The 19,653-nt window shown below is 30.5% G+C and overlaps 1 protein-coding gene across 1 annotated transcript; it reads left to right on the plus strand.

Annotated features, from left to right (window-relative positions):
• The first annotated feature begins 248 nt into the window (after positions 1-248).
• LOC110693451 (pentatricopeptide repeat-containing protein At2g22070-like) lies at positions 249-5,390 on the plus strand. The gene is made up of 2 exons (XM_021870561.1): positions 249-3,893; positions 4,282-5,390. Exon 1 carries the CDS (start codon positions 1,017-1,019, stop codon positions 3,366-3,368), a length of 2,352 nt encoding a protein of 783 aa, XP_021726253.1. The 5' UTR covers positions 249-1,016; the 3' UTR covers positions 3,369-3,893; positions 4,282-5,390.
• The last annotated feature ends 14,263 nt before the right edge of the window (positions 5,391-19,653 follow it).

The raw sequence follows: 19,653 nt of genomic DNA on the forward strand, positions 1-19,653 counted from the left end.
GACATGGCTTGTGTTATATGATTTGGGCCGAAGCCTAATGTTGAAGAGATTATTGGGCATAGCTTCTTATATCTTAAATGGACTTGTATGATCAAATAATCAAGTGTACGTACAAAAGACTTAGGGTCTGTTTATATTTACTATATTGAGCTGAACTAAATTGAACTGATTTGAGCTGAACTAAACTAAATATTTTATGAGAGAAGGAAATTAAGAGTTGAACTAAACTGAACTGAAATGATTGGAGTTAAACTGAACTGAACTGAAATTAGGCTAAAGTGAACAGACCCTTATACAAAAATGTAAAGGCTTGTTAAAGTTAAGGCTCATTAAGAATCCTCACCGATCAACAAGTTCCAAGCTAGATTACGTTCCTTGATTTCATGTTAAAAGGGAGGGTAATTTTGTTGTCCACTATTACCTTGGTAGATTAGGTTTTTTTTTTTTTTTTTTGGAATAAAGATTAGGGTTGTTTAAAATTGTTTGGATTTGGAAATTCGTTATCATAAAAGTTGTATTCTCATATAGTCATATAGTTATATGTACTCATAGAGTCATGGTCTCATGGATAAATTATCTATTGATTAATAAATGCATTAAGCCATTAATCATTCCCCTGGAAAATATATAATGCCTTGTATTTTTTGTATTTTGAAGCTAGAACAAATTTTATATGACTACTAAAAATAAGTGTTGCATCAATACGAAGTACTATAAAGTTGTTTATAAGAAACAAGTCTAATACGGAAAAATGTTTACCAAGTGTGAAAGTACCTGATTACGAGTAACATGTTTTAACCGAACTTGTTTACGATCCCGTGGTGTTATCTCTTATTTTCGGTATTTTCGCGCACTTTTGTTTTCGAAACAGATCACAAAAAAGACCAAACCCCATTGATGCAGTCTCAACAAAACACACAGAGTTAATGTCACAAACAATGCTGAAATTCCACCGCCATTTTTTAACTAGAATTCTTTGATATCCATGTTTCCAGGTTAGATTATTATCTCTTACCATGAGTTCTACTCCACATTTTCTTACCTCTTCTTCTGATTACTATGCTACTCTGCTTCAAACTTGCTCGAAATCTAAACACTTATCAGTTGGGAAATCAATTCATGCTCAGATTATCAAACAAGGTCTTTTTGCAAGTGTATATCTTTTTAATAATCTCCTTAATTTGTATGTTAAATGTGGGTTAAACTCTGTTGCCCACCAACTGTTTGATGAAATGCCTGTGAAAAAATTGTTTTCTTGGAACACAATTGTATCAGGGTATGCTAAAGTGGGGGAAATGGGTGCGGCTAATTTTGTTTTTCAACAAATTCCGGACCGTGACTCGGTCTCTTGGACTGCTATGATTGTGGGTTACTATCAAATGGGTTATTATGAAAATGCATTGAAAATGTTTTTGGATATGATTAGGGATGGAGTGTCACCTACCCAGTTCACAATTACTAGTGTTCTTGCATTATGTGCAAATATGAGAGATTTGAATGTTGGTAGAAAGGTTCATTCTTTTGTTGTTAAGCATGGACTAGGTAGTTATGTTTCAGTAGCAAATTCACTGTTTAATATGTATGTAAAGACTGGTGATCATGTAAGGGCAAGGATTGTTTTTGACAGGATGGGGATCAAAAATGTTTCAAGCTGGAACTCTATGATTTCCTTGCATATGATGTGCGGTGATGTTGATCTTGCTCGTGCACAGTTTGAACAAATGAATGACCGCGACATTGTGTCATGGAACTCTATTATTACAGGATACAATCAAAGGGGGTTTCATATTGAAGCTCTCCAAGTATTCTCGGAAATGTTAAAGGATTCTTCAATGAAACCGGACAAATTTACGTTGGCTAGTGCTTTATCAGCTTGTGCAAGTCTTGAGAACTTGGAACTCGGGAAACAAATTCATGCATATATGGTAAGGACTAAATTTGATGTTTATGGGGCAGTGGAAAATTCTTTGATCACAATGTACGCTAGGTGTGGAGGTGTAGAAAATGCTCGAAAGATCATACAAAAAAACGGGATTTCCAATCTCAATGTGATAGCATTCACAGCTTTAATGGATGGCTATGTGAAGCTTGGAGATATTAGGCCTGCAAGAGAAATATTTGACTCATTGAAAGACCGTGATGTGGTTGCTTGGACGGCAATGATAGTAGGTTATGAGCAGAATGGACTTAATGATGATGCAGTGTCATTATTCAGATTAATGCTTAGAGAAGAGCCGAGGCCAAACAATTACACATTAGCTGCTATGCTGAGTGTCATTTCAAGCTTGGCAAATCTGGATCATGGCAAACAGATTCATGCTGTTGCTATAAGGTCAGCAGAAGTATCATCCGTTAGTGTATCCAATGCACTAATTACCATGTATGCCAAGGCTGGAAGCATATTTGGTGCCAGACGTGTCTTTACACTACACCGCTATAGAGACAGTGTTACATGGACCTCAATGATTATAGCTTTAGCTCAGCATGGTTTTGGAGAAGAAGCAATAGAACTGTTTGAGAAAATGCTGTCATTGGACATTAAGCCTGACCATATAACATATGTGGGAGTACTTGTTGCCTGTACCCACGCTGGTTTGGTAGAAAAAGGAAAGAGCTATTACAACATGATGCAGAATGTGCACAAAATTGAACCAACTACAAGTCACTATTCTTGCATGATTGATCTCCTTGGACGTGCTGGCTTGCTGCAAGAAGTACAGAATTTCATTAAGAAAATGCCTATGGAACCTGACAATATTGCTTGGGGTTCAATTTTAGCGTCTTGTTATGCTCATAAAAATATAGAGTTGGCAAAAGTTGCAGCTGAGAGATTGCTACTTCTTGATCCAGGGAACAGTGGTGCCTTTGCATCCCTTGCTAATCTATATTCTGCCTGTGGAAAGTGGGCTGAGGCTGCTAAAGTTAGAAAATCAATGAAGGAAAAAGGAATTAAGAAGGACCAAGGACTGAGCTGGCTTCAACTCAAGAATGAAGTGCATGTCTTTGGAGCTGAAGATGCACATCACCCTCAAAGAGATGCAATCTATACAAAGATGGCAAAAATATGGGACGAGATTAAAAAAATGGGCTTTGTTCCGGACACAAATTCAGTGCTACATGATCTGGATGAAGAAGTGAAAGAACATATCCTTAGGCATCACAGTGAAAAGCTTGCTATAGCATTTGGACTTCTAAATACTCCCGAAAACACCACCTTAAGAATCATGAAAAACTTGCGTGTATGCAATGACTGTCACTCTGCTATCAAATTCATTTCAAAGCTAGTGGGCAGAGAAATTATTGTAAGGGATGCTACACGATTTCACCATTTCAAAGACGGTGTCTGCTCATGTAGAGACTATTGGTAGTGTAGATATTTGGTGATAGGTATGCAATTCTTGTATGTGGTTCTTTGCAGAGGGTTATCTTATAGCTGGAATTTATAGGACTGGAGATAGACAAGGTAATATGAGGATGATGAAAGAGTTGAAGCACCGTAGTTGTGAATTAATGAAGACAAGGGATTGGAGAACCAATTGTTGTTATATGAGGTATAGTGCTGTATAATATGTTGGAGGTTGAAAATACAGCTTACTCTTTGAATCCATGTGACGAGTCTGAAAGGATGGTGGTTTTTATAGTTTACTTATAGTAAGCTCATGATTCTTGATTCTAAACCATTCATCACCATATATACCTCAATAGATATTTGCAGAGTGAATTGTTTTGTCGCTCTTTGGTTTTTATCTGTCCCAAATTTATGCAAGTCCGTTCCACTTAAATACTTTATAAAGGCTGTTTGCTCAGAGGAAATCTTCCTGTTCATCAAGTGATGTGTTCTTCGTATCGTTGCCAAGGTCATCTACTACTAGCCAATAAAAGAGTTTACCATGGTAAATGTCCTAACTCCAACATCAATGACTCCTTGAATTCAGATTTTCTTCTATTCGTGATGTGTGTGAAGACCTGTGATGATAATTATTCTCTCTTCAGAAGAATTTTTTTTCGAGTTAACTGCAATAAATACAACAAACTGCTGATATTTTAAAGTTAGTATATCTTTCAACATTTGTTAGGAAATTTGTAAAAGATGTTATAAAAAAAATCATTACATTGAACTGTAAAGTCATTGCCCATTTTGCTGCTATATACATAACTATTAAGCTGGAACAACTTTATGCAAGTGATAAAGTAGCACTCCATTCTTGAAATGGACTTTTTTCTCACATTCTCTGTATATTCCACTATGCAATTTCATTCTGCTACATTCTTGTGAAACAGGGGAAAAGCTGTATGTAATTAGTATCTGGTAAAACAATGAATGGATCTAAGCCTAACAGGATTTCATGAGCTTTTGAGGCAAAATCCTTATTGCCTGGCTGAAGCTGTGGGGCGTAAAATTATTTGTATTGTACATTCTGTGCTCAAGTGCTTCAAGCTGAGCCAAAAACATGTATCATGGGCATCGAGATCAAATTTGTACATGGTATCTAAGCCTCTTAGGACTGTGTAAGTGCCTCTGCAAATATAAACCAACAGCCTTTCTTTGGACTTCAGGCTTTCTGGCCTGCATATCTACCAAGGTTAAAAATCTGGTTATTACACATTTAGAAATATGCAGTTGATGTCAGGTGATCCTTATTGTGTGTTAGTAGGTGATGTATGTGGAATTTGCCGACGGTTGCAGGAGTTATTGTGCCATGGTTTGAGAATTAAGAAGATTTTCACTTTTGTAGAAGGTTACTTGGTGAGTATAAAATGGAAAGAGGAGATGCTCATTCTACAATTAAACTATTGATTTTGTACACATTTGAAGGCAACAATGCTATTGAGCATAACTTCTTGGGTGGTCTTTGCTCCTTAAATTTATGTCAGAGATACCTGGCTAACTGCAACACAGATACACAAACCACCAAACTCAAAAGAGTTGGATGGTCTGGCATCTTACTGCTTCTTGGGTCCTCATGCTTCAGATCACCAAACTCAAAGAGTTGGATGGTCTGGCAATCTGGTATCTTACTGCTTCTTGGGTCCTCATGCTTCAGACTGTTTCAGTTTCAGTTTCGAGAAAACTTCTGATCATTTGCTCCTATATTCATCTTGTTAATCTTTAATACCTTGCGGTTCTCAAGCTGTATACAACATTTTTGTAGCGGATATGGCTAACTAATTGATCTTAATCCCTTTTGTTTGATTGTTGCCTTTGTTGGGATAAGAAATTTAGACATGCTAAAAAAAAACTTTGGGTAAAAAAAGCTGTGGAGAGGTGTGCTGTTTCAGCCTTTCAGGTTGTATTGGGCCTGGTGGCTCTATTTTTGGGATGTAAGACTGTTAGTTGTTTCAATCTTGAACATGTTACTTCTCCCCTACTTGGTCATATCAAAGAAGAAAAGCAGTTAAAAGTAGTATATTCACCAACAGACCAACTCCGTATAACACTTCATCATGTATATCCTATACAATAAATTTAGTCACTCCAAATCAAGTTATACTCATACGACTCATCGCGATTCTTAAATTAGAATATACAAGTTAATTTCCTTGATAATCAAATAACAAAACTGTAAATGAATCAATAATTTTTTATTATAAATGAATTTTATTTATCAAGGAGATAAAATGGAGCGTCCTCTTCTTAAATCTAATCATATAACTAATATATAAAGCTAAACTTTTAGCCAGGCGACGAGATATCGACACTTGGCGTTCCAACTTTTCGCCAAGTGTCGCACCACGTAGGATAGAATTATATAGAATTTAATTTGTAGGATAAAAAAAAGTTAATTTAGAATTCTATTTTCAATCAAATTTGGATAGAATTTTTAGATAAAATTGTTAATTTAGAGTTTTATTTTCGATAAAGTATCAATATTTCATATGTACAAATTAATTTATAACTTTATTAAAAAAAAAATTATAACACTCATAAATTATCATATAAATTTTTTTTGAGAGGATTTCTTTGGAGAAGTTTAGAGTATTTGATGAGAGGTGAGAAGTTTAGAGTATTTTGATTCTCTTTGTTCTCTCTTTTAGGTTTTTCCTCCTCTCTTTAGGTTTTTTTTTTTAAAAAAAAAAAAAAAATTGGAGCGAAGGAATTAGCACCACATCCATTATTTATAATATATTCTAATCAATTTAAACAATATACTTTACAATCTAATATAATTTTATTACTGTGTGTAGACCTTTCAATCGGGTTGGGTCACGAGTCATTTCGGACAGGGTCATTATTTCAGGTTACGGGTCAAGAAATGTTTAAATCATCACAAAAACACATTAACTGCTAACTAATTTTGTATCAATGATATGTTTTAAAATTTGACATATAGATTAGAAATTTATCTTAAAATTCAAGAAACAACCCGGGCATCGCACGGGCACAAAACTAGTATATATATATAAAGGGGAGTTTTTTCCCGAGATTTTAGAGCGCCACGTAGGATTTTTATTTTTAAAAAATTATTAGAACGCCACACAGGATTAATATTTTTAAAACGCTACAATTGGATTATGCCACTGAAGATCACAAATTTTTGTATGTGGCTGGCCACATGGTGTGGCCAGCATACATAACGGGCCCAAAGTTTCGAAGCCCAAAATATAACGGACTTTTATGTAAAAAATAACGGACCCATTTGGTACCCCGTTATTTTTTTTTAAAAACCGTTTTATTTGAAATTGTGTTTTTGTATCTCTTTTCCCAAAACCGCCATTATTATAGAGTTGTCTCTTCATTCAACCGCCATTATCACAGTTTTTTTCTTTCTATTTTCTCTCTCATCTTGCAATTTTCTCTCTCTAAATTATTTACTCTCTTTATTGCTTTGCCTTCGTTCTGAGTTTAACTTGTTATTTTCTGTGTTTTTTGTGTCATCTAAGTTTAATTTTCTGATTCAAAATGGTTAAATTGAAGATTATCAATCGCAAAGGAAAGAAAGGATCGCCTTCTTGTACAAATGTTGTTGAAACAGGTATTTTTAAAATTTTAATTTGTATTTCTTTGATAATTTTGCACATTGTTGTTGTTTTTCGAGTGTTTTGATCAAAGATTATTTGTATTTCGTTTTGATTTTGTGTTATTGTTGTTTTTTATTGTTATTCGACTTAGATTTAAAGTATTTTACCTATATTTTGTTGTTTATTTCATTTAATTTTGTTTTTGTTTTTAAATTTTTGTGTGTTTTTTTGTTAGGGTTACGTGTTTGATGTTAGGGTTACGTGTTTGATGTTAGGTTTTTTACTTTTAATTTTGCGATTATTCTGTTTTCAATCTGTTTTATTGTTTTAAATGCTTAATTTGTATTTCTTGAATTGTATTATATCTTGATTTTTTAGTTGTAGGATATGCTTAATTTTGTTGAGCTTTTTTAATTTTTTTTAGGGTTACTGTTATTTTTATTAGTCATTATTTCTATGGTTACTTGTATTTGTCCTTATATTGTTTTATTAGTAATGCCATCTTATATTGTGTTACTTTTATTGCTTTTTTGTATTTAAATTTTGTGTTTTGTATTTGGTTAGTTGTATAGGATTAGTTGTATTTTTTGTAAACTAGTGTTACTTGTATTAGTAATTCCTTATTGAAGGATGTACATGTTATGGTTACTTCTATTGAGTTACTTGTATTTAGTTATTTGTATTGAGTTACTTGTTTTGATGAATTTTACACTGAGTATTATACTCTTACTTGATTACTTGTATTGAGTTACTTGTATTTAGTTATTTGTATTGAGTTACTCGTTTTGAATTACTTGTATTGGGTTACTTGTATTTATTTTAAAACTATGGTTACTTGTATTTGTTGTAATCTATTGTTACTTGTATTATTAATGGTTACTTGTATTTGTTATACATAGAGTTACTTGTATTGAGTGTACTTGTAATTAATATATAATGTCTTAGTTTGAGTTATTATAGTGTGTATCATTAACTCAAACAAGTATTCTAATTTATTTTGAATTTGTTTATTGAACAGAAAAACATAATGCTATAGGTGATATTGAACAAGAGAAGGAATTGAATGCTGAGGATGTTAATGCCGATTCTGACAATTTAAATGTTGAGGATGTTAACTTAGAAAAAGATAATGCAAATGCTGGTGTGAATGCAGAGCATAGTGTGAATGTTGAGGATGATGTAAATGCAGAGGGTCTGAAATCTGATAAAGTGATTGCAGAGGATATGAAAGCTGATGAAGTTGATAATACTCCAGTAGAGGATGTTAAACCTGATCTTAAACTTGTCATTGCTAAAAGAGGACGCAAAGGTCGAAGAGCTGCTGCAACTGCTACTCAAGGTAGTCAAGTGGTCGAAGTTGTAAAACTTGAAGAGGGGTATGAAACATTATCCTGATTAATACATTTATTCTGTTTTATAGCTTTTATATGTTGTTTCTGTAATATGGTTTAGTTGTGGTTACTTGTTTTATTATTATGGGTTACTTGTTTATTGATTATTGGTTACTTGTTTGTTGATTATAGTTTAATTTTAGGATATTTTAATATGAGTGTTACTTGTTTGGTGTTATTTTTTTATTTTTTTTTATTTTTTTTTATGATTATAGGATAAATTTTTTTATTTTTTTATTTTTATGTTTATAGGTTACTTGTTTGATGATGTTGGGTTACTTGTTTTATGATTATGGTTTACTTATTAAGATTATTTTTGATATGAATTTTGATGGATATAACCTTCAATCGCAGTTGAAAGGTTTGGAATCTTGAGTCTCGGTCAAGAAACGCTAAGCAACACGAGCTTAAAACCTAAACTAGGTCAAGAATACACAAGCACAAGCTTACGTAAAACTTTATAAATTTCAAATCAATCAATCATACTTTTCGTTAAACACCATCACGTATTTATAAGCTAAATAATTAGCCTAAAATCGGTAAAACAAATTCTAATCTAACTAGGAAACTAACTCTAACTTGTAAAGATAATATTTTGCAAATATGATCTTTAAAGTTAAGCTTATCTTATACTAACCGAATTAAACTAACAAAAATATCCTAATCAATTCGGTCACCTAATAATAAACTAAAAATAACAATAAAAATAATTATAATAACAATATTGATGCCTTGGAACCGCATCAATTTTTATGTGAGTGTTACTTGTTAGGAGGTTACTTGTTTAGTTATTTTGAGTTATTTTTAAAAGATTTCTATAGAATATTATTTATTTTTAGTTACTTATTTGTTGATTTTGAGTTACTTGTAACAGGTTTATATATTATGAGCTACTTGTAAGAGTTTTATTTTTTATATGTATTGTTTGTAAGATTTTTAATAATTATGAGTTGAAGTGAAATAGAGTTACTGGTTATTTGTAGTGTATAACTACAATTTGAAATTGATTTTTTATTTTGTTTTGTTTTAGGGAGGATGTAATTGTTTTGAGATGTAGACCGTCTGGTGTTTTAGACTTATATAAGAAGTTATTTGAAGATCAAAAGCAAGCAGTTGAATCTATTGGGTTTGGGAATATATCGTTGATCAAGTTAAGTACCTTTCCAATAGAAATGATTCGTTGGCTTTGTAGCTGTTTTGATCCTGCAACCTGTATCTTTAATTTACCTTCTGGAAGAAACTTTCAGCTTACAGCAGCTGATGTTTATGACGTCTTTATGATTCCAATGGGAACAACACCTGTTCCTATTTCTCTTAAAAAGCAGAATTCTGATTTGAAGACTGGTTGGAGGAACTTGTATGGGAGTAAAAACCTTGATATTTCAGTCCCCCTTTTGTGGAATAAAATGATAAGTGATGATGTGATGAAAAAAGGACATGATGATTTTAAAAGATGCTTTGTCATGTATACTATGGTTACTCTGCTTGCTCCTACATCAAATCGATCTGCTGACTTTAAGCTAGTTTTAGCTTTAGAGGGTGTTAACAAAATCAATACATACAACTGGTGTCAGTATGTATTAGATGACTTATGTGAGAAATTGTCAAGTTGTTCTCTTACACAGAAGTATTTGCCTGGTTGTCTTTTATTGCTGCAGATAGTTTATTTTCATAGAATTAAGGTGGAAGGAAGTACAGTTGATAGTTCATTGCCTTTAATTAAGCATTGGACTGAAGAAAATTTTAGAGAAAGGTTGGGCAATGAAAGTGGGAAGTATGGTCATGGTATGTTAGATGAAGATACGTATCCTGTATCTAAAATTGGTGATACAGTTGATACCAAGAAGCAGAAAAGTAAGGAAACAAAGTCTGTTGTTTCTAAAAATAAAGGTGAGAAAGTAGAAAAGAAAAATGAAGAAAAGAAGAGAGAAGTAAAAAAGAAAGATGTTGTTGAGGCTGAAAGAAAAGTTGTAGGAAAGGACAAAAAGAAAGAAAATTTGAGTCCAAAAAAGAAAGTTGAAGAAAAAAAAAAGAAGAGAAGGAAATGGAAGTCCGAAAACAAAGTTTGAAAAGGCGTAGAGCCTAAGGAAAAAAAGAGAAGGCATAGGCTAAGAAAGGCTGACTTTTATGTTTTTGAAAAGGAAAATATAATTGATTTTGATGATGCTAGAAATGAGATTGAGAAAAAACAGAAGAGAAGACTTGTGAGTGATGGAAATGAAATAGAAGGTGATGTTGTAGTTGAAGATTTAAACATGGATGATGCTGATGATGCAGTAGATGATGATCATGGAATTGAAGATTTAGTAGGTGTTGATGTTGGACGGGAAGATGTTGCTGGTTCTTCTCGTGTTATTTCTTTTGAAGTTCCTCATGAAATTCAAACAAATGATGAAATTTCTAAACTTGCAAAAAATGTAAGTGTTTTAACTGTTTTTTTTTTTATTTTATTTTATTGAAGTATTAATGCAGTTACTTGTATGTTTTTTAAGTGTTAGTTGCAGTTACTTGTATATATTCTTATATATGTAGTTACTAGTATTTTTGTTAAATGTTAATTGAAATTACTTGTATGTGTTTTTTTGTGTTACTTGTATATTTATTAGCTTTGATTGGAGTTATTTATATATAAGGTTACTTGTGTTAATTGAAATTTGTTAACTTGAGTTACTTGTTTTGGTGGTTACTTGTGTATATTTTTTTTTTATTATTAAATTTGTTAACTTGAGTTTCTTGTTTTGGTTATTTCTTATGGTATTACTTGTATATTTTGTATTTGAGTTACTTGTATATTGAGTTACATGTATGTTTAGTGTTACTTGTATAATAATTGGGGTTCATTGGATTTATTTTTATATGGAGTTACTTGTATATTTTTATTTTATAAATTTCTTAGATTGAGTTACTTGTTTTGGTTATTTTTTATTGTATTACTTGTATATTTTGTATATGAGTTACTTGTATATTGAGTTACATGTATGTTAAGTGTTACTTGTATAATAATTAGGGTCCATTGGATTATTTTAAAAAGTTTTTGGTTTAAAATTTGAATGTGATTTATTTGTAGGATGTGGAAAAGAATTATATGCTAATGCAGAGGGATATGAAATTAATGTCATATCAATTTGAGCGTTATGTTGAATCAATGAAGCTACAATTGAACACTGTTGAAGTTCGTTCTAAAAAGGATAAATCTCCTGTTCTGTCTCAGCTAGATCCGATATATAATGATCAGTCATTCTGGGATCAAATCGACAAGATTGTGAAACAGAATGTTGAAATGAAGAAAGTCGTTGATGAAATGCCATTATTTAACCTGTTTTCTTGCACTGATCCAGAATCAAATGCTAGGTTGTTATCTAATGAAGAAGTTCAGAACATTTTTAAAAATGATTCTGCTCAACAAATTCCTATCGAGGATGTTCCTATATTTGATGATTCAATGGGGGTTGATCGTGCAAGATCGGTTGTTGAAGATGTTTTGCAATCTATTAATCTAAATGAGATTAATGATAATGATGATCCTACTGATGATGCACAAGGACAGAATGGAGAAGAAAGAATTTCTGCTGCTTCTGAAGTTAAGAATGAAATGAAAGGAACATCTGCTGATTCTGATGTGCAAACTGATGTACATTTGAAGGTTCCTGAATCATCATCTTCTGTTGCTTCTGATGTTTCTGATGTTAATCCTTTGGCTATGGTTCTTTACAGTCCAATTGTTGAAAGTCAGGACATTCAGTCATCTAGCCAAGATAATCTTGAATTGGCAACAAGTCAAGATATTTTTCAAAGTCTTGAAACTCTGGATACACTTTCAACTCAAAATGAAATTATTTTGTCAAGCCAGGAGTTTAATCAAAGTCAGATAGTGGTTTCAAGCCAAGAATTTAATCCTTCTTCTCAAGAGAATATGAAGGAAATTTCTGAAGATGTTATCGAACTTTCAACTCAAGAGAACACTCAAAATATAACAGAAATTCCTGGTGCTGGTGATGATGCCCTTCCTCTTTCAACTCAAAAATGGCTTGATGAAATTAGAGAAATACAGAGGAAAGACAATCCTGTTACTTCAAAGAGAGGGTTATCTGATAAATCTGTTACTACTTCTGGTGAGGCAGCTGAAGGATCTGATAAGAAAAAGAAGGCCCCTCAAAGAAAGAATCCTCAGAAAAAGGCTTCCACTCAAGCAAAAGGGAAAAAGAGAGAAAGAAAAGAAGTTTTGACATCTTTTGTGGCAGGTTGCACTCCCGAAGAGTCAATGAAAATTCTTAGGGAAATATTTGATGAAGTTGGGATGCCAGATGGTGAGGAGATTAAAACTTCTGATGATAATGATGTTCAATCTGCTGAATTAATTAGCTGCGATATTGACTGTGGTGCACATGGTGCTTATAAATTACAGTTAATATCAAAATTTATGAGGCTTAACTGCAAGAGAGTATCAACAATGAGGAGTTTACGGCTGATGGTTGCAGATTATTGTTTTATTCAAAATTATTTTGGAGTGTCGATGTCGTAAGTTGTTTTTATGTTTTCTTTTTATGTTGTGTTAGTAAAAACTTTTAAAATATGCATTGTGTGTTACTTTTGTTATTAGTGTTACTTGTATATGATTACTTATTTTATTAGTATTGCTTGTATAGGGTTACTTGTGTTACTTATATTCAGTTACTATTATTGGGATTAGTTGGGTTATTTAGATTTGGTTAGTTTTAGTTACTTGTATTGTTGTACTGTTGGTTACTAATTACTTATATAGGGTTACTTATATATGATTATTTGAATTATTGCAAACTAGTTACTTGTATAGGGTTAGGGTTGCTTTTATAGGGTTACCTGTATAGGATTATCATTATTGGTGGTTACTTGTATAAGGTTACTTGTATTGTTGGATACTAGTTACTTGTGTTTGTATAGAGTTACTTGTATAGAGTTACTTCTAAATTAAATTCACTTAGTTATATCTGTTACTTGTAAATTTAATTATTTGTGTTACTTTTAAATTTTTATGTATTACTTGTAAATCAAAGTCATTTATATGTGTTACTTGTAAGTTATAAAATTTTGCTTAAATTATATTTTATTTACTTGTAAATTTTGATTATATGTTGTTTTATGGTCTATGTTACTTACTTTTCTTCATTTTTAAACAGGGAGATTCTAGTATATTTTAATGAGTTCTACAGTTTACCTAGAGAAGAGTTTTTGACATTGTACCAAAAGGAATTGATTTCAAGTCGAATTTTGGATTGTTTTTTTATCTTGTTGAATTATGTTGAGGTTAAACAAGATAATCAATTACCAAGATTCTTTTTTGGTGGTGAACATATGGTAATTCTTAAATACTTTTTTTTTATAATTTTAAAATTTTTATGGTGCATGTCTTATATCATGTGTTTATATATTCTTTATGTATACAGTTGCCTCTTTTGCGTTGTATATGTAATGGAGATGGTTGCATATATGAAAATGAAGTTTTTGGAGCATGGGATTTGTGGACTGAATCAGTTCAGTGTTGTGAATTATTGGATGCATTGTTGGTATGTTTTTGTTTTACTCTTTGTTTACTTGTATTCTATTATTTGATTTATTTTTTACCAGATGCTTTAGTTGAATTTAATTCTTTTGTGCAGATATTCATACCAATCTATCATGGCAATCACTATTCTGCTGTAGTGATAAATTTTTACACTGAAACTGTTGACTACTTGGATAATAGAACCTATTCCATGCATGTTGAAGTTGAAGAAAAACCCAATTCAAAGAAAGGGAAAGTTGCAACCAAAGGGGGTACTAAAAAATTCAAAATTACTACAAATTTTGATGAATTTCACACTGAGTATTATACTATTACTTGGTACTTGGTAAGTTTTAAAATTTTGTTAAGTTAAGTTGTATATTACACTTAATTTCTATAATTACTTGAATTTGGTTATTTTGAGTTACTTGTAATGAAAATGGTAAATATGATCTTGGAATAACTGGGGTTACTTGTAATGAAATTATTGGGGTTACATATATTGTGGATTACAGGTATAATATGTAATTAGAATTATTGGAGTATAGTTTATAGTGTAATTAATTACATGTTAGTTAAAAATATTTAGAGTTACTTGTATTTGGAGTTACTTGTATTTTGAGTTACTTGTATTTTTAGGACTTTTGGAGTTACTTGTATTTTTTTTTTGTAATTTTGAGTTACTTGTAATGAAAATGGTAAATATGGTCTTGGAATAACTGGGGTTACTTGTAATAAAATTATTGGGGTTACATATATTGTGGATTATAGGTATAGTATGTAATTAGAATTATTGGAGTATAGTTTATAGTGTAATTACTTACATGTTAGTTAAAAATATTTGGAGTTACTTGTATTTGGAGTTACTTGTATTTTAGGACTTTTGGAGTTACTTGTATTTGGAGTTACTTGTATTTTTAGGACTTTTGGAGTTACTTGTATTTAGAATTTCTTGTATTTTTAGGACTTTTGACATTACTTGTTTTTTTTCGTATTTAACAGATTTTAATTGTATCAGTTGCCTTTGTAGTTTATTTAAATTGTAAACCTGTAGTTCTAATATTTATTTTTTTCTAGAGGCTTTATATGTCGAAATATTTGGTTTTAAAAGGCCATGATTCTGGAGAATTTGTCAAAGATTTCCTCATTCAAATGATCCCACTTGATTCTCAAAAGTGCTCTTCTGAAACAAATGATTGTGGAATCTTTTGTTTGTACCATTGTGCCACATTTGAGGGGAAAGCATTCAAATGTAAAAGTTTGACTCAGGTATAATGTTTTTATCTATACTTTTATTTAATTTTGTTTGCTATTTTTATTTTTATTACTTATTACTCTAAATTTGTATTTTAGGCATTGGAAAGACGTCGTTTCATAGCAGAAATATGTGCATCTCTGGTTTTATGTAATTTGAATTTAAGACGAGATGATGTTTTAACAAGTGTGAATGCATTTTGTGACAATAACGAAGAGATTTATGTTGAAGTCATACTTAATGAAGAAATAGAAAAGACTAACAATATTGCTCAACAAATAAAGAAGGCGATGAAGGTTAGTCTGTCTAAAAGCAAAAAAAGGAGTTTGTTGAAGAAAAAGATGAAGGCTAAAGAAAATACACCTGATAAAGAGAAGGAAGAAGAAGCCTTTATGATTGCAGCAACTATAGCTGCAGAAAAAATGGCAGAGAGAATTAAGGTTGCTGCAAAACGGTGTTCTAAAAGAAAGAAGTAAGAACTTTAGTAATAAATTTTAATTAGTTATATTGAACAGTTTTATTTTAATATGTTGAACACTTTTTAGGGGGTTGTAATATTAATAGTATGACAGTATTTCATTTGTTTATTTTAGTACATTTTAATCTAAATTTATATATATATATATATATATATATATATATATATATATATATATATATATATATATATATATATATATATATATATATATAAGAGTTATGTTACTTGTATTTCATTACTGTTATAGTTTTACTCAAGATAATTTTAGTTAGTTACTCTTATTGTTTTACTTATCTACTAGTATTGGTATAATTGATACTGTTAACTTATATTAAGTTAATTTTATTGAGTTTAGTTTGGTTATTTGTATTTTTTTAGTTTTGGTTACTTGTATTGTTTGTTACTGTAACTTGTATTGTTGGATGCTAGTTACTTGTATATAAGTTATATATAGTTATTTTATGTTAGATTTGATTGTATAATAATACTTGTATTGGTGGTTAATTGTATAGGATTAGGGCTACTTGTATAAGATTACTTGTACTGGTGATTATTTGTTTTATTGGATACTAGTTACTTGTATAAATTAACTTGAATAGGATTACTTGTATTAGTGGTCACTTTACTTGTATAAGGTCACTTTTCTTACATATGGTTACTTGTATAGGGTTACTTGTATAAGGTTACTTGTATTTTAATATAGGGTTACTTGTATAATTAAGGTTACTTGTATTTTCATATATGGTTACTTGTATAAGGTTACTTGTATTTTAATATATGGTTACTTGTATAAGGTTAGAGTTACTTTTATAGGGTAACTTGTATTTGAATATAGGGTTACTTGTATTTTAATATAGGGTTACTTGTATAGAGTTACTTGTATGAGGTTAGGGTTATTTGCATTTTAATATAGGGTTACTTGTATTTTAATATAGGGTTACTTGTATATGGTTAGATTTACTTTTATAGAGTTACATACTTGTATTTTAATATAGGGTTACTTGTATAAGGTTACTTGTATGAGGTTAGAGTTACTTGTATTTTAATATATGGTTACTTGTATAGGGTTACATGTATTTTAATATAGAGTTACTTGTATTTTTATATAGAGTTACTTGTATACGGTTACTTGTATGTATATATATGGTTTGATTTACTTTTATAGGGTTACTTGTATTTTAATAAAGGGTTACTTGTATTTTAATATAAGATTACTTGTATATGGTTAGATTTACTTTTATAGGGTTACTTGTATTTTAATATAGGGTTACTTGTATAGGGTTACTTTTATAAGGTTACTTGTATTTTAATATAGGGTTACTTGTATTAGGTTACTTTTATATGGTTACCTGTATTTTAATATGGGGTTACTTGTATTTTAATATAGGGTTACTTGTATTATAAGGATACTTTTATTTTAGTTCAGAGTTACTTGTATAGGGTTACTTGTATAGTGTTACTTGTATAAGGTTACTTGTATGAGGTTAGAATTACTTGTATTTTAATATATGGTTACATGTATTTTAATATAAGGTTACTTGTATTTTTATATAGAGTTACTTGTATACGGTTACTTGTATGTATATGGTTTGATTTAATTTTATAGGGTTACTTGTATGTATATGGTTTGATTTACTTTATAGAGTTACTTGTATTTTAATAAAGGGTTACTTGTATTTTAATATAGGGTTACTTGTATAGAGTTACTTCTATAAGATTAGGGTTACTTGTATAGGGTTACTTGTATTTTAATATAGGGTTACTTGTATATGGTTACTTGTATGAGGTTAGGATTACTTGTATTTTAATAAAGGGTTACTTGTATAAGGTTACTTGTATGACGTTAGGGTTACTTGTATAGGGTAACTTGTATTTTTATATAGGGTTACTTGTATACGGTTATTGTATGAGGTTTACTTATATGGTTAGATTTACTTTTATAGTGTTACTTGTATAGTGTTTCGGTTACTTTCATACAGTTACTTGTATTTTAATTTAGGGTTACTTGTATAGGGTTACTTTTATAAGGTTACTTGTATTTTAATATAGGGTTACTTGTATTAGGTTACTTTTATATGGTTACCTGTATTTTATTATAGGGTTACTTGTATTTTAATATAGGGTTACTTGTATTTTAGTTACTTGTATTATAAGGTTACTTTTATTATTTGGTTACTTGTATTTTAGTTCAAAGTTACTTGTATAGGGTTACTTGTATAATATACTTGTATTTTAGTGTAGGGTTACTTGTATTCTAGGTCTGGTGATGCTTCCTGATGATCAGCTGAAGTTTGTTGTTGATTACTTGTAGCTTCTTGTTGACCAAATGAGTTTTCCTTCTCCTTGTTCTTTTGCCAATCCCTTTTGAATTCATCTGCCTTCTCTTGTATCATTTTGAAATGTTCTTCTACCAAGTTTCGTGTCTCTTTGTGGTTTTGACATTTTATAAGTAGATTGTAGCTTCTTCTAGTCATTGTGTGACGCCAAGGCATTAATTTGTCTGACTGAGATTCTTTTTTTGCTCCATCTTCATCTTTCTTTTTCCAGACATGTGCTTTTGCCATTTTAGAACATCTTGTTGAAATATATAAGCTAGGAATTCTTGTCACATTATGATGATGCAAGATCTTGATACAATGATAACAAAGCCAACCAATTTCTTCAAAATTCTTGCAAGAACATGCTATCTTATTTTCAGCTTTGTTATATGTAACCTTCTGTCTGCTGCTATCATCATACTCAATCTGCACTTCATAAAAGTAAAAATCTCCCACAGTAGCATGAAGATAAGTTATGCATCCAATTGAGTACATAAATTCCGTTTCAAAATATCTGAAAATAGTTTGAGTGTACACTTCTGAAGCATGTTTAAGTAATCCCATAAAAGGAATACTTGAGGTTGGGTTGGAATTTGAACATTTAAAATCAGCATCCGACTCATTCTTTCTCCACCTCTTCACTGTTTGATTGAAAATTTTGAAGAAATCTGTCAGGCTTGTGTTTTTGTTGGCCTTAAACCCAACTGCATTATTTGCACTTTCACTTCTTTGTGATGATAGTATACCAGCAGAAAAAAGTCTTTACTTAATGTTGTACACCATTTTTCTCTCAAACCATACAACCTTTTAAACCATTTATTGTTTTCAAGTTTGTATTTGGCAATCATAGAATCCCATCATTTCTGTAAATTCATATTTATAAGTAATGGTTTAGAATACAAGTAATTAAAGAATAAAAGTGAAATTAAATTCAGATTTATAAATAATGATTTAGAATACAAGTAATTAAGAATAAAAGTGAAATTATTGTTTATTATTAAAAATGTAAAAGTAATAGTTACTTATTAAAATTTATGGTTACTTGTTAAAATTTATAAGTAATGGTCACTTCTAAACTATATAAGTAATTATAAAACCATTGTTAAAATTGGTTATAAAATATACAAGTAACTATACACGTAACATCATACAAGTAAGCATACATGTAACATCATACAAGTAACTATAAAACCATTACATGTAACATCATAATTATAATGGTTACTTATTAGTATATATAAATATTAGTAATAGTATGATGTTATAGTATTAAGATTACATGTATTATTTAATTTCTAGTGAGGTTACTTGTATTATATGTGTTGTATTATATGTGTACTTGTATTGATGTTACTTGTATTATATAGTTTTAAGTGAAGTTATTTGTATTATATGGTTACTTGTATTGAGGTTACTTGTATTATGTATTATTTGGTTACTTGTATTAAGATCACTTACTTGTATTAGGAAGATAGTTATAAAGGTTACCTGAAATTCTTCCTCTGTCACACATCCTGAAAGACATTTGTTGAATGCATCTTTGAATGAGGTATCTCTTTTCAGTGCTCCAAATCTTGATACAGCATTCTTTATAAGATGTCAAATACATAATTTGTGTCTTGAGTGAGGAAGGACCTACAACATTGTAAATGAATTATACTGTTAAAATTATGTGGTGTTTTTTTTATTTTTTAAAGATTTGATCTTACTGAAATTATAAGCTAATT

This window comes from Chenopodium quinoa, unplaced genomic scaffold (genome assembly GCF_001683475.1).
Source record: "Chenopodium quinoa cultivar QQ74 unplaced genomic scaffold, ASM168347v1, whole genome shotgun sequence".
NCBI classification, from domain to species: domain Eukaryota; kingdom Viridiplantae; phylum Streptophyta; class Magnoliopsida; order Caryophyllales; family Amaranthaceae; genus Chenopodium; species Chenopodium quinoa.